The 17,298-nt window shown below is 33.8% G+C and overlaps 1 protein-coding gene across 2 annotated transcripts; it reads right to left on the minus strand.

Annotated features, from left to right (window-relative positions):
* Positions 1–406: 406 nt before the first annotated feature.
* LOC125860873 (dormancy-associated protein 1-like) lies at positions 407–3,954 on the minus strand. 2 transcript variants are annotated; one of them, XM_049540906.1, is made up of 3 exons: positions 3,826–3,954; positions 1,367–1,610; positions 407–719 (listed from the first exon to the last, which is right to left on the minus strand). In XM_049540906.1, exons 1-3 carry the CDS (start codon positions 3,908–3,910, stop codon positions 683–685), a joined length of 366 nt encoding a protein of 121 aa, XP_049396863.1. In that variant the 5' UTR covers positions 3,911–3,954; the 3' UTR covers positions 407–682. The 2 variants fall into 2 exon arrangements, with proteins under 2 accessions (XP_049396863.1, XP_049396862.1); XM_049540905.1 differs by lacking the exon at positions 3,826–3,954 and adding an exon at positions 2,813–2,977.
* Between the last annotated feature and the right edge of the window lie 13,344 nt (positions 3,955–17,298).

The raw sequence follows: 17,298 nt of genomic DNA on the forward strand, positions 1-17,298 counted from the left end.
AAGCAATTACCATCCTCCATTAATGGAGGTTGAGCTCTCACCAACAATCAGAGAGGTAAGAAAAGATATTACTTAGAATGAAAAACTTGCTTTAATCAATACAATGTATGTGTGTATATATACACACTGATAAAAGTCTAACAATCCTAACAAACTCAACTAACTGTGAAATTACAAACTTGTAAATTCCTAACTAACTAACTAACTATGTGAATGAACAGTGCACAGTCAACTAACTAATAACTAAGCTAAGCTAATTTTATCATCATTATCTATCGAATTCGAATATAAACAGAAATAGATAATCACTTTACCATTAAAAAAAAATATACACAACAAACTTATTATTATTATTATTTCAAAATACATAGCAAAACAACATTATAGTTTTTTTTAATTATTATAGTACTACTAATGGATATAATAGTAGTAGCAGTAGCTAGAAAGCCACTGAATATACTCAAGTTAGCTTTCATCAAAACCTAATTACACATACTTTAGTACTAGTTAATTAATACTTATAATAATGCATTAACAGAAAACATAGGACTAACATCCACTAATTAATCTCCATGTTTCTGTAGCATAGCAACTCGTACATTAAAAGGGAAAATACGTTATTTACATGTAACATTATTCAGATACCGCTCTGTCACGATCCAAAATCTTTTATTCTTTCATTTCACTGATGCTTGGATCGGGTATCCCCACTGTAGAGCCTGCCATTAAATCAATAAAGGAATTTAATTGAAATTATTAAGTTCCCCTACTGATACCACTAAATTATAAGGTTGTTTAATAATATCTCTCTATGATTTTTTGTGTTAAAGAAATTTAAATTATATAGTAAATTATTATTCTATTTTTCAAGTTATCATATCAAACTCGTCACAAGAAACTCGTACGTTAATATCAAATTATTAAGTTCCCCTACTAACTGATACCACTAGATTATAAGATTGTTTAATAATATCTATTTATGATTTTTTGTGTTAAGAAATTTAATTATATAGTAAATTATTATTCTATTTTTCAAGTTATCATATCAAACTCGTTACAAGGAATTACCTATTGTTAAAAATCAACTTTACACTATCATTTAAAAATAAATTGTCATTACATCAAGCATAAATTCATCTTGTTTATTATTCTTATGTATTTTTTATGATTTATGTGTCACAATTCACAAACTAATAATATTTGCGCGGGATCTTTTTTTCATCTCACAAATATATAGGACCCAAAGTATGTGGACCTTTTGTAAGATTTGAATTTCAACTACTTGTGAGACGAAAAAAAACCTCATTCAACTACAGTTACAAATTGATTATTGATTTATTTTTTTTTGAGGGGTAAAAGGACGTACCAATCATAAACAGTGGGAGCATTGGGGTGAGACGGTTTGTCAAAGACTTCAGCACCAATTCTCTTGGTGGCAATGTTGCTCCCCGGATTGAACACGCTCCTCCACACATTATCTTTACGCGCCGTTGGCGAGTAAGTGTTTGGGGTCACTGGGGTTCCCGGTGTCCCCGGGCTCGACAAGCCCGAGCCCGGCATAGACAGAGACCTTTGGTAGCTCTTGCTTGCTCCTTCTCCTCCTTCCCCGCCTAAAATCATTACCCAATGAATATTAAAGAAAAAGAACAAAAATAAAAATAAAATTTATTTGTGATTTCTACTAGATCTCTATAATAGAATCAGAGGCGTATCCAGGATTTTGAGATGATGGGTGCACTATTACGAAAAGATGGACTAAGAAATAGATTTTGATCAGTTTAACATTTAGGTTCTTATCACTGAAAATCATTCAAATTTTAAAATTATAGGTCAAAAATTATTTTTTATCTATCCAAACCACTTAGAGAGGTGTTACCCAATTTTAGAAAGAAAATAAAACAAGATAAATGAAAGATTCAAATTTCTAGCCTCAGAGGTGCACCCAATCATCATCGCACAACATTATATGATACTTAAGTGTGGGTTCACACATCTGTGTTTACATATATTTTTAAAAATATAACACTACTAAATATGAATTCAGGAGGGGAGCATGGTTTCACGTGAACCCGGTGACCCCCTCCTGGATACGCCTCTGAATAGAATATTGCATAATTTATTGCATATATATAACCAAAAAATGATCATATTTTATAAAAAAAATACCATAAATCTTATCCACGATCTATTGAAAACAATCTCTTGATCTATTCAATCTACCTATATACAATACAGAAATTAAATAAAATTTCACAGACCCCACTTATTAGTTAACATCGATATATTGTTATCAATAAACAAGATTGTTCTAGTTTAGTGCATAAACATAACAACAACAACCAAAAAAAAAAAAAATAGATGGTCATATATTAGATACAAGATAGTATGAGTCTTATCGATCTATAAAAAAGCAACTTTTTACTTGTATAATCTACTTATACAACATAGAAGTAAAATCTATACACAAAATATCCTTCTCCGACTTCATTTATGAAATAACTAATATATAATATATTGTTATCATAAACAAGTGTGTTCTAATTTAGTGAATAAATATAACAACAACAAAAGATCATATATTATAGAAAAAAAAAGTATGGAATCTTGTCGATCTATCAAAAAAAACAGTCTTTCTACTTGTCAATCTACCTATACAACATAAAAATAAAATTCACATACATCACGTTTTTCAAATCTCACTTGTGAAATAACACTAATTTATATAGTTATCATAATTAAACAAGAGTGTTCTAATTTAGTTTATAAATATAGCAACAACAAAAAAAAGGATCATATATTATAAAAAGGTTACCATGAGTTTGGATTAGAGTAATTGACTTTCTAAGTTTGCCAAGGCCTTTATCAGGTTGAGGTCCAGCCATAACATCATCCCAAAGCTTTTCAATTAACACCATCTTTTTCTTTTTTCTCTTTTCTTTTTTAACTCTGAAATGTAAAAATGGTTGTTTGCCTAGTAGAAGTATAAATAAAAGAGCTTTGGTTTGGTGTATATGTATAAAATATCTTCTTCTTTTTCTTTTTTTTTTTGTAAATTTTGTATAAGACACAAAAGCATGGACAAGTGCAGGCCTAATATATATATATTATTATTATTTGTTTTAATTTTACAATATTTTAAATTTTTTAAAAAATAATATATGTGGCACATGTGATATTTTGAAAGTTTTAATATGCAAGCAATCACAATAAAACTAAAATAACTAAATTATCCTCAAACTTAAATTTTATTTCCAGGAAGCACACACGTCGATCGATCGAGACGTGTGTGCTTAGTCCCTCTTATATATTAGTAGTGGATATTTATCTTATAGTTTATGGAATTTTTTTTCCCTTTCTTAAATTTTCCAGATTGATGAAAATTCGCGGTAAAAATAGCCTTTTAATTACAAGTTCATTTGAATTCATAATTTTATTTTTTTATTCATCTTGATTAATTTAAATTTATACGGAAAGATCTACTTTTTAGTATTAACATTTTTAACAAGATTTTTTGATATATTCATAATTCAAACATATAATCTCTAATTAGGAATACAGATATCACCCCACCACAATCTCTATTAATAATAACATATTAAATTAAGAATTGAAGTCTGATAGAATAAAGTATTTCAACATTGAATGTCTCATTTGTTATTCAATATCTTCATTGTAGTCTCTCAAAGCATACAAACCATTAAGAAACTATTAGAAAAAAAAAATTAAAACAAGAACTCGAATCTAAAACTTCTAATGAAATAACTTTTTAATAAATATAATAAAATTAAATACCATCATTATGGAGGTAATATAAAAAGTGATTACCAGAAGTGTTGATAGAGAGGTCCTTTAGAAATCTATTAGTAGGACGAGGCCCAGCCATAACATCATCCCAACCATCTAGAACCATCTTTTTGCTTCAATATTTTTTAACTCTTACTTTATTATTAAAAAAATAAATAAATAATACCAAAACAATAAATGGAAAAAAAAAATTGGGTTAAATTTATAGAGCTTTGGTGCTAATATATCGCCTAATCTTTAGTTATTACACGATGATCTGAATTAATCGGATAAGTGGATAATAAATACCGTTGACTTATCATATTTAATTTTAAATTATTTAAAATGTGTACTTTTTTATCTTTTTGCGCAAGAAATATATTGTTTACCTTTAAATACAGAGACATGATAATTTAACCAAACATATAATTGATCAAGAGTATAATACATAAAAGTATCCGTTAACTTGACATTAGTTGATAGTATATTTTTAATTTTGAACTTATATAAGTAAACACTTAAATTTATATAAAATTAAATAAATTAGTTCACTCATTAGCTATGTATATGAAAAGATTATATAAATACACATTTTATTTTTATCATAATCTTTAAAATTATCTACCATTTAAAAAAAATACAAAATTTCCTCTCAGATATATCGATATCCTCTCTCGAATACATCCTGCGAGCTATGTATCCACAAGTTTCCTGGTATATATGAAATCCTAAAATTTTAAGAATTTTTTATAATTTGAAAAATAATAAAAATAAAATATAATTAGCTCTTAATATTATTATGAGATTTATATAATTTTTACTAAGTATATTATCGTTATTGTTGTGATCGTAAATAATGAAACGATTAATAATTCTGAATTATATATAAGTGAAAGAATTAAATATACTTTATCAGATATAATATGCGAAATTTATGAATAAAAAAAATTGTTAAAAATTTTGGAAAAAAAAGAGGATTTTGGATGGGGTAAATCAATTTTTGGATAAGGATGAATTTGGGACCCACCAAAGAGGATGAGTAGGTTATGGGTTGCTAAACAAGTGTCAGTTGTCAGATTAAAATATTGTCCTTTTATTTAGCTGTATATAATAATGGAACACGTGCCTTCATTTAGGATTTACTTTGGGATTCTCTAGAAATTTATTTGTATTACGTGTTTATATCAAATTAATAAATACAATAATATAACTCAATGTGATTTCAAAAGTGAAGTCTAAACAAGGTGAAATACAATAAAATAACTTAACGTAATTTTAAAAGTGAAGTCTAAAAGAGACTATTTTCAACATACCATTAACTAAAAGAATTCAATTTCAAAACAAGTTTGAAAAAATACAAGAACAAGTTGTATATATTACTACATATATTTCCACTATTCAGTTATGATTTGAAATTACATATTCATAATGAATTTAATTGGTTCAATATAAATATTTGTTAAAGATAAATACTTAATTTGGAACTAGAAATTTAATTTACCACTTCTTTTTTGTCAATTTGACAATATTTCATTTATTTTAATTAATGTGCACTTTTTTATACTCTATCTAGAAAAGAATGTCAAAGTTAAATGAAAAGAATGTTAAAGTTAAATGATGTCACGTAATTTGAGACAAAACTAAATCACAAGAATAGAGCATCATCATCAATCGATTTGTATCGATTGATATTTGATAAATTTGAAACTTTTGTAACATGACCAAGGGTTAGAAATTGTCCTTTTCAAGCTTGGTGTGCTGGACGATGTGGGTTAAACTACACCAAGAATCAATTTCTAATTTTGTATAATATTGAAAATTAAATCGAATACTATACTTTTTAGAGGCACGCATACACAAAAGAAATTCCTTTCTTGTCCAATACGAAATTGATAAAAAGAAAATACTTTCCAAAAAATCTTCACTCATAGTCAATTGGTTGGCGAGATAAAGAGTAATAATCTCAAGATATGGCATAAAATTAGAGATATCAACACAATGACTATACTCTACGACATCTTGCACAGATCCTTCAAAAATGTTGTCGAATTTGCCAAAAAAAAGGCACTGGTTGTGTCATTCACATCCTCCAAAAAAAAAGTTGTTCGTTGTGTCGAGTTGACCAAAAGTTAGCAGTTTTGAAGGATCCGACAAGGATGCAGAGCGCATTTGAGGATCCGAGCAACATAACTTAGTGATACCATCAGGCCTTGAGTCCACAACTATGGAACTTGCTTTAATACAGTACAGCTAATGACAGTAAAGAATGTATAATATAGCAAGAAAGGATACATAGCAAAATGACTAGATCTCCAACGACAAATCAAGAAGCTACAACAACATACATAGTGTAGTCTCAGAACGTAGGGTTCGGAAAGGGTAGAGTGTACGTAGACTTCATGCCTACCTCAGAGATAGAGAGGCGGTTTCCAATAGACAAATCAAGAAGTTTATCCACTTAAAAATAAGATAGCAACTTAAAGATAGTTGGAACATTAACACATTAGAACAACCTTCAAAAGCTCAATGCCTATTAAAACCAACAGCACTGTCTCCATGTCATTCAAATTGCTGCAAATAACAGAATCAATGAAGAACTAAAGAGGATGTAACATTTCTTAGGGACATGACATTCTGGTGTCAAAGAGGGACCATGGGGTTTGATCCAAGCGTTCAATGTACACAAAAGGTAGTCATGGACTACGTTTATGGCACCACACGGATGTTAAGATATGACACTAGGGTTTTTTCACAAGTCAATTCGGAGACCAACCTGCTGTATCAACTACATAAACAGTGCTCAAGCTGAGAGAAATTAGCAAACAATGTGTGCCCTCAAGAGGAGTGGCTCAATACTTATTCCTGCTAGGATGAAATAGAAGTAGAGTCAGAACCATATGTGTTATGAAGTAAACAAGTTTAACAATTTTAATTCAGAATTCTCCTAGATGAGTCCAGCATACTTGTATTCCACATTAGTATTTTAAGGAGTTCCAACAACTTATGATTTGGTGTGTCCAACACTATACCACCATTCAAAAACTCAAAATGAATCCGTTAACAACTTATAACATGACGTTAACAACTTAAAAACAGATTTCCGATTGAAAGTTGTGATACCAAATGGATCGAACACACATCTTAGCAAAGGGCATGCCACGATCAACTGAAAGAGAATTCATTTTATTCCTCAATGGAGTCATTGTAGTCTTGTCCCATGGATGCGTTGTTCCATGGTTGCAGCATTCCTGGATTGAGTCATTTGGTGTTGTTTCATGGATGTGTTATTATACGATTGCATTTCCTGGATTTGAGTCATTCTGGTCTTCTCCATCAACTCTTCTAAAAATCACATTTTTCAGTTTGCCAGCCAAGAGCTATAGCACATAGTATTCGCTAACCCATGAAATGATAACCTCATCTACTATCCTAGCTTTAGTGCTAACATTCACATTCAAATAGTGACAGGAACAAAATTCAAGTGCACATACAACAAAAGCACTATGTTGCTAATAATAGAGTAGCATGCACTAAGGACCTCCAAACTCATCGGCACATAAAGATGTCAAACCCCACAAAGCACTATGTTGCTAATAATAGAGTAACATGCACTAAGGACCTCCAAACCCATCCGTACTTAAAGATGTCAAACCCCACAGTAGTACCAACAACAACATACCCAGTGTAGTACCAAACACCATAATCCGTAGTATACCACAATTTCACCATTTTTTGGGATACCTCATATACTATAATTAGTGTTCAGAGTAATACACACAAATAATACTCATGTGTAATTTGCAGAGGCAACAGACTGCAAGATATTAGTAAAGAGGATAATTGTAAACTATACACAGAATCTTCAAGGTAATGAGTTGGAAATCAGAAAGGATCTTTAAGACAAAATCATGATGCAAACTAATAAGTCATTGTCGCATCGTGAACATGGAGGCTTAGACAGTCATATGTTCTTGCAACTCATCTGTAAAATTTCCCATGAACAGTCACAGAGCCCATCCTGAAGGGAATTTATGAACTCTTTCTACATAAACAGCTCCGCTCATTTGCACTTAAGGACCACTGTTTGGCTCAAGACCGCTTTCCTTTTTCTTTGATACGTTCTGCTCAACTCCAGACTAGAAAAATGCAACTTGTTTTTTTGCTTTGCTTTATTAAAACATTGAGATGACGAAAAGGGTGAAGGAGAATAATCACAATAACAGAGCTTTTTAGCTATGCCTTCCATAAAAGATTGAATTAAACTTCATTCAACTACAGCAGGCAGCTCCGAGAATAGTTTTGAGTATCGAAATGATGAAAGCATGGTTGGTAGGTTATTGGCATGAACTGTAAGTAATTTTGTGACTAATGTAAGCCTAAGGAACAAGGGAAGTTGAAAAGTACAGAAGGGGCCAAAAATCCAAACAAAATAACACAAGGCTTAACTTCAAACGTTCATCTCTCCCAACTTAAAATGAATTAGGCTTTGGAAAAGGAATCAAATTAAAGCACTCTAACTCTAGTTTCTAACGCATCAAATCGTTGGTCATTTGGTCATCCTATTAAAGTTATGAGCATTTTACTAAAGGTTGTTTGTAAGAGTCTTCCATGTGTGCGGACAGAACAAGGCATGCATCCAAAAACAGCACAGTGGGATTTAGCGAGCATGGGCAATCCCGGGCCCCTGTCAGCATGCATGTCCATCAGGTCTGGAACTATTAAACAGCCTAGGGTCGAGGAGAGAGGGTTATGAACACATTTTTATGAATATGATTTCTCTCCACCCCATTCGACCAAGGCATCATTTCCACTCAGCTAAGGTGAGATTTTGGGGTATCTTGAGTTAATTACAACTTACTACTACTACTACAACAACAAACCCAGTGTAATCCCACGAGTGGGGTTCGGGGAGGGTAGTGTGTACACAGACTTTACCCGTTTATCACAACTCACAAACTCAGTATTAACATGATCAGCCTTGTAATCCATAGATTTTTCTCTCAATGAGAAAGAGGCCCTTATCACTGGATATGAATACACCATAAGATTAAATTACACTCATGCCTCTCTCGAATCAAGCACCCCCCCCCCCTTTCCCGTAGTTATCTATCAATCATGTACGTAGGTAGCACCCCCCATTCTGATTAATCTTCAAATAGATCAAGAACACACCAAAATTTGATCTTCAAGATTTAATCTATTTAAGTAATTCCACCACTTTCCAATTCATCTAATGAAAATATTAGTGAGGGTTAAGAGTATTTATGAGATATTTTTTAAAAATAAATAAATTGGGGGGTAGGAAAATTGGGGAGGATTACAAGGTGGGGAATCAAACCATCATCAACAAGGTGAAAGTTCAGGTAGCTAACCAACTAAGTTACTAAGATTTCCCCGTATTTATGAGATATGTTGAAGGTTTGAAGTTGAGAACTCATGAACCCTAATAGTAGCCATTAATGGTGGTAGTAGTTGTCGACTTTGTGATGGCATTCAAGGTAGATTCCAAGCGTTTGATGACCATTAATTGACTTTGAAGCTACCTTTGCTTAAAAGGGAGGACCTTAAGATGAGTTAAAGCATGGCTTTACCAAGGTTCTTTTCTCATAAAAAGCATACTGTCAAGGTGCTTGTAAATGTATTAAATGTGTTTGATTGGATATCTTAAATGTGTGTGATTGGAGCAGACAAGCATGCATTATCCATAAATATTTTAAGCCAAAGTTAACATGCTTAAGTACGGAAACTAGAAGTGTTTTGTTTTAAGTGTTTTCCAATTGTTATGAAATCATACTGATACGACCCCACCTTTGAAGACATATTTCAGAAAAAGAAGGCATGAAAGGGGAAATAGAGAATCTGGAACTGCAGATGGAAACAGTCAGCCAAAATTAAGCAACTGCCTCCTAAGATATTCTCCAGCAGTTACCAATATCATTAACTACTATCAGATTAGGCTTTACAATTTTTCTAGTAGTTTGTTGTAGACAATATGTTTCCTATAAATATCTGGTTAGGATTATTTTTAGGTAGGATTGAGTAAATATTTGAATATCAGTTTCTGGGAATTTTGTCCACTCCATATGGACAAATTTCTTAATTCTTGGTTGTAATTTGTGTTTAAGATTCTTGCACAATCTATTATCAATAGCAATTTCCTTTCTTTCTCATTTACCTTCTTAAGCTTCCAGTATCTAATACATACAAATTTGAAGTTTGTTTCATGCTTCATATGAGAAGTTCGAAGACTTGTTTTACGATTCAAAGTGGAGAATTCTATAATGAACTTTACATGATGCAACCTGCAATCAGCCTTTATTGCTACCATGGCCAGGCTGCCTTCACTACAGCAATCGCAACCACCAGACTGCCCTCAGAAGTCAGAGCCCTAATCGCAAAAAAAAATTAACCCAGAACCATTTCATCTCCGCCACCGTCTTTAGTCACCATTAACCACTTTTCTCTACCTCAATTTCTTACCCATCAAATGATTTTTTTCATCAGAATTATGTCAAACCCAGTAGCAAGTGTAGCAAGAGTTCTTTATGGAGGAGTAGGGTGAACTTGTAGAAGCCGGAGAGGTAAAAGGAAGGGAAGATGGAGAAATAAGGGATGGGGAAAACGAAATGATTCAAGAAAAAGTAGAATAGTTTGTCCATATAAAGCTTCAGATACCAGTTTTTTGCATTACTCGCCTCGTGTGCAGACCACACAAGTGCCACATAGCTAAAAATGGCGTATTAGACACATTTTTGAAAGATTTGGTGTGTAACGACTCCAGTGATCAAGGAGTATGAACCTCGAGGGTAAAATTGTATTGTATTTTTTTATTTTTGGTGTAAAGAGAAAGGTTTAGAGCAAACAGAACAAATTGTAGAATTATTAGGATCCTTGTAATTTGTAAGTATTTTTTTCTCTTCTTTTGTTCCCCTCTGTTTTTTGAAGGTCACCAGCATATCCTTAATGCTGAAAAATACAACATTACCATTTTCAAAAAAAACTCGGGGGTAGACTATGTATTAAGCCTCTCTGAAATTAATGATTGCATGGCTTGTTAGACCAGAGCAGAACAGGTGAGATGGTTTGGTATGTCAAGTAAAAGCATTGCGAGCCGGCAACGGATAGACTAGAAATCAGACAGTGACAGCTTCTAAGTTTCAGAATCACCAACTAGACAATAGATTCCAGCAAGTAAGTTCTATGATTGGGCTTCCCAAAACTGTTGTAAAATTAAAAATTGAGCATTTTAGCATATAGAAGAGATGAGTAAAACAGATGAAGAAGCAGAAGATTCACGAGTCTAAAGAATAGAACATAGGTGATGTGGAAACAGATAAAAGAGAAGAACACGGCGATATAAAAGAACAGAAGAGTGAGGAATAGGAGCACCAAACCAGAAGACAGATTAAAGAAGCAGCATATACACTGAAAGCAGAAGTGGACACAGTCCTAAGTGTGATACGCTGAGCACTTTGCAGGCAGCAGTGTTTCCAATTACCTCAACTAACACAAATGGTACTTCTCATTTTCAATCTGCTACTGAAACTGTAAAGAGAATACGCACTCAAGTCAGTGATATCAAAATAATTATTAACAGGAAATCTCTTCTTTTAGTTTCTAGTTTTAGAGCGTGAGAGGGCCACTTACATTTAACTTGAATCTCCTTGTTACAGTTAGCTTTAAGCCTAAGCACAAAGCGCAGTTAAATCATGGATTTTAATGAAGAAAAGCGCATTATAAATTAACATTTTGAAATACATGAAGTGCAGGAAACGCATAATAGACACAAAAAACAGTTATATGACAAGACGTTATGAATAAGAGGAACTAAACATGATTAAAGAAAACTATGACAAAAAAATGTAGTCATAGGCGGATGGAGAAAAAACGGTGAGGCTTACATTATCAAACGTTTACAGAATCCCATGACAGGTCTGAGGTGAGGAGAGGTGAGGTGAGGAGAGGTAGAGGTAGGCCGAAAAAACATTGGAGAGAGGTGATTAGACAAGAAATGGCACACCTGCAGCTTACCGAGGACATGACCCTACATAGAGGATATGGAGGTCGAGCATTAGGGTAGTAGGTTAGTAAGTAATCGAGTGTCGTCTAATTTGTTGTTGGCACATCGTATTATTTGTTATTGCCTTTGTTCTTTTATTCATTAATTTCATCATGACTTCTTCGTAATGTATTCCCTTTTCATACATGCTTTAATTTGGTTTACTTGAGTCAAAGGTCTATCAGAAACAACCTCTCTACCTTCACAAGGAGGGGTAAGGTATGCCTACAGTCGTACACACCATCCTCCATTTGAGATTACACTGGGTTGCTATTTCATGCCAAAAGGAAACTATTTTTTTTATCAAGTAATAAGATTTTATAAACAAAGGGCATAAAACACCCGCGTATAAGGAGTATACCCAATCTTCTATACATATAAGGACCTCATGGGTGCACCAAAAGGAAATCAGGAACAAATGGCTATTCCTTAGATGTATGCTATCAAAAATTCTCCTATTTCTCTCTCCACGCAGTCCACACAATTGCTAGTGGAGCAACAACCCATGCCCGGTGTCTTCTCTTCCACCCTATGAAGGTCCATCTAAAAGTAAAAGGAGATTGTAGTAAAAAACATCCAGGATTACAAGAGGAGTTTATTGGACTTGGAATTAGAAGGAATCTACAGGACTGGCAGGTTACTACATCAATTTTGGTTTCATAGTTTCCGACTTATAATCCTGCTCCACTCTTGAGTACTCATCAAGTGGTTGAATATCTCAGTAATATTACGTTGGTGATTGTTTAAACTAACTTGTTTCAATGAAGAATCAACTACAACTCATTCTTCTTAGTCAGGTCATAAATTCTTTTATAAGCAAAGGGCATAAAATACCCACATACAAGAATTAGAATTGTAAGTAGTTTTTGGTGTTAAAAGATCGACATAGATTTATAAGAATTAGTAGATCTGTTAGGGTCATTGTAAGTAGTTTCCTTCCCCTTTCTCCCTGTTTCTCTTTTGAAGGTTGCCAGCATTATATGCCGAAGAATACAACATTACCAGTTTAAAAAAAAATACCTACATAACAAGAAGTATACCAAAAAGCAAAAAATCTTACAAAAAATGACTTCCTAGGAGCAACACCTGATCTTCTATACCTAACTAATGTAACCTCATGGGTGTACCAAAAGAAATCAAGGATACAAAGCTATTCTTTAGGTGTACATAGTCCTTCGCTATACTTTTTTTTGAAACTGGTAACTTACCTCAGCATTAAGGGCTATTCTGGCCACTTCCAAAAAGTATTAACAGAGAAGAGAGAGAAAAAAAGAAGAAAAAAGAAACAGAACTTACATTACAAAGAACCTATGAAATCCACTAATTGGATTTCCTCTTCTATATTTTATTCTTTACACCAAAAACCTAAGGAAATACTTACTTTCCATTTAACTTCTGTATTGAGCATTCTTTTCCTTCAAAAATCCTCTGATTCCTTTCCCTTCCAAATATTCCACCAGATACAAGCAAGTACTATCCTCCACCACTTCTTTTGACTCTTGCTGCCCCCCTTTCTGATCCAACAGCTCAATAAGTCTGCTGTGTATTCTGGCATACACTAGTTTAGGCTAGCTAAATTGAAGAAGAAAGCCCATACTGGTGTTGTTACTTCGCAATGCAAATGTTTGTTGGTTTCCAGTGCCTCTTCGCATAGTAAGCATCTAGAGGCTATGTTGATGCCCCTTTGCTATACTGTTAAAAGCTCTTCTTCAAAAAGTCCACATAAATGCAAGTGGAGCCACATCCCACGCCCTGTGTCTTCTATCCCGCCCTCGAAAAGTCCAGCCAAACAGTATTTCTTTGACTGTGCCTGGCATCACCCATTGAAGACAAACCAATACAGTAACTCCCACCACAAACTAACGCCATTGGGCAATGTAAAAGGAGGAGATTGACATCTTCACCCAAATTTTCGCACATTTAACACCAACCGACACATGTAAGCCTCCTCTTCCTTAAGTTCTCAGCCATCAATATTACCCCTTTCACAACTAGCAAGTGGAAAAAACACACCTTTCTCGGTACTTTGGGGATCCACATTGCAACAACAACATACCCAATGAAATCCCACTAAGTGAGGTCTAGGGAGGGTAGAATGTACACAGACCTTACTACTACTTCGTGGAAGTAGAGAGGCTGTTTTTGAAATACCCTCAGCTCGAGTGCATCAAACCCAAATAAAAGAAGAAGAAAGCATAGCAGTTAATAAGAAAGCAGTATAACGTCTACAAGAAAGAAACAATAACAACAACAAAATAGTGTGTTAAGATCCACAACACAAGCTATGGAAGGAGTCTATTTTTCCATTTCTTGTGGTGTTACCATATCTTGCAATCCACACCCCGAGATATGGAATAATAGACTCCTTCCTATTCAAAAGATTCCCATAATAGGACTTAACCAAAAGTACGTCATGACTCATGGTTGCCATGTGACGTACTTTGTTTTTTTAAGCAACTCCATCGTAGTCTGGAACTATGTGACCTCCCAACCTTGCAAGTACCTCCAGAATCTCAACTCCTAATGAACTTCTTCATCTTCTAATCTCAACTACAACATTTAGTGGTTCAAATCGTCAAGGAGTTGCAAAAGCAACAATAACCTATATTGGTTTCCAATCATCATAGGAGAACGATATTTTTTAGGTTTATCTAGTAATTGAAGCATTAAATAAAGACAATCTTATCTTTAAGATGAGATTTTCTCTCCTTTTTTTGAAATAGGTAACTTTGTATTCACACAAAAGAACTCATCAAGAAATTAATGAGGAGGGATTTACGGGGGTGCCATATTCTCAAATCCAAAAACAAATTTTCAAAAATTTACAATTGGCCTATAAACTCCACTAAACTATCTACTTCCCCCACTAAATCCTGCTTACACCAAAAATACAAAAGACTACGACATCTCATCTTGACCATCTGGGAGCTGCTAACCCTCCCTTCAAAGCACCTCTCATTCCTTTCTTTCCATACTGTCCACCAGATGCAAGCAGGGACATTTTTCCATCAATCTTCCTTTGATACTCTCTTCCCAATTCCTTGCCCGTGTGTTAGTACCTCAAAAGTGGTTCTGGGTATTGTCCAATTAACCCCGAGTATACAAACGAACATGTTCCACAGATTTGTAGCTATCTTGCAATGCAGAAATAAATGGCCGTTTACTTCAGCCTCTTGACATATAGCACCTTGAACATGTAGCAAGATGAGATTTTCTCTCGTCTTTTAGCGAGAGATAAGATTTTATCTATTGGTGTTTTTACCTCCTAGTTATAGATAGAAATTTCTTTATTTTAGGAATTCCAAATTCAGAGTTCCTACTTTATATATAGGATACTTACAAAATTTGTTTGCTATACACTTAACTTAAATAATATTTGATAAATTGATATCTCTCCATTTCTTTCTTATTCATTTTCTCTATACTTCCTTCTCCAATCGCTATTTCTGTCTATTTCTCCGATACTTCCTCTCTTGTTTCTCTTTTTGGCACTACATCATAGATAATTTCCAAATTCATAAGTCAAAGCCTAAGCATATGGCTATGGTCTCAACAGATTCCTCACTCAACAATGTAGGAACGCCTAGCCAAATGTTATAAGATCCATCAATTTGTGTATACGTAGTTACGCAGTCAAATACAAAAAGACAAAATGTCAAAACACTTTTTACTCAATATCAGAATGGGTGTTAATGAAGGCTCAATTGAGGCGCATTTAAGCCTTGAAGTTGAACATCGTTTTTGGTTAGCACTTAAAGCTCCAACAACAACGCAACTATAGTGGGAATTTTTTTCGCTTTTAGCCTTTGATAACATCAACATACAGAAAGTGTCAAACTATTCCCACTAGGGTTGCGTATCGGTCGGTTCGGTTCAGTTCGGTTTTAAAGTTAATCGGTTTGACTTATCGGTTATTAATTTGTAGACATGCTAAACCATTATAGAACCGTTAAGATATTGGCTTATCGGAGGAACTTCAATGACTGGGAAATTGATTCAGTCATTAAGTTCTTCAGAATGTTGGAGGAATTTAAAGGGACTAGTGAAGAAAGAGACTGACTTAGGTGGAAGTTGGATAGCAAAGGTAGTTTCAGGGTGACCTCTGCTTACAAGTTTTTGAACCAAGGAAATCTACAAAGACAACATTGGCCATGGAAGCATATATGGAAGATCAAAATCCCCTTCAAAGTTGTCTGTTTTACTTGGTTATTGGCAAGAGAGGCTGTTTTGACACAAGAGAACCTCAAGAAGAGGAAATTCTCCTTGTGTTCCAGATGTTACCTTTGTAGTGAACAGGTTGAGACAGTTAGCCATCTGTTTCTACAGTGCAGGACAACTACTCAGTTGTGGAGAATTTTTGTTAGCCTTAGGGGTATTAGTTGGGTCATGCCTAACAAAATAACTCATTTGCTATATAGCTGGGAGGAAGCAGGAGTAGAAGCTGCTGACAAAGATGGAGGATTGTCCCGGCTTGTATCTGCTGGACAATATGAAAGGAAAGGAAAGGAATTCAAGATGTTTTGAGAGCAAAAATTGGGATCTACAGATGATCAAACTAAACTGCATTAGACTTTTTTGTTTCTGGTGTAAACAAATATACTTAGAAGACACTGACTCAATTATAGACATCCTAGGAACTTGTTATAATTAGAGTCAGCTATATGTCTTTTTTTTTCTGCTGTAAATATGGTGTCAGTGCAACCCACAAATGTTACCTTCTCAAAAAAAAAAGATATTGGCTTATCGGTTATTGATCGTTATCAGTAAGTTTTGTTACTGTTTACTGTTTAACCGTTAAGATTTGACACAAAATAAATTATGGAAAATCACTTAGAAACAAGGTGACAAACTAAATGAACCATGCACATGAGTTGCCAGAATGCATCTTGCTCAAAAGCAAACACTGTCACGTTGTAGAATAACCGAAAGTTTGAGACAACCTAAAATAAAAGTATGAAACTAAACTCTAAGTCAAGGACTTAATATACCAAATGGTATAAATATAATTATTTAATTTACTATCGGGTTATCGGTTAACCCGTTAAGAAAAAGCTTCAAACAGTTAAGAATTGATACCCCGATAATAAAAAAATCAAAACCATTACCAAAATTGCTAACCAATAACCCATTACCGATGAACGAATAACTTTTTTTTGGTTCGGGTTATCGGCTTCGATCCGATTTCGAACCGCCCTAATTCCCACTACAACATGTACTAATACACCTCAAACCAGTTGGGGCCGGCGATATGAATCCTCATGAATCATGTTTCTCCAATCAAACTCATCTCAAACCAAAATTATATGCAAATACAAAGAAGTACTATAAGTTCTCTACATTTTCATTTCTGATAAATGGGCATTTTATAAACAAACAAAGCACAAAGATTGTGCAGTGATTACATCAGGATCCTTGCAAGTTTTTTTGAAATTTCCATATCCAGGAACCTTCCAAAA

Source organism: Solanum stenotomum, chromosome 3 (genome assembly GCF_019186545.1).
Source record: "Solanum stenotomum isolate F172 chromosome 3, ASM1918654v1, whole genome shotgun sequence".
Taxonomy (NCBI): Eukaryota; Viridiplantae; Streptophyta; class Magnoliopsida; order Solanales; family Solanaceae; genus Solanum; species Solanum stenotomum.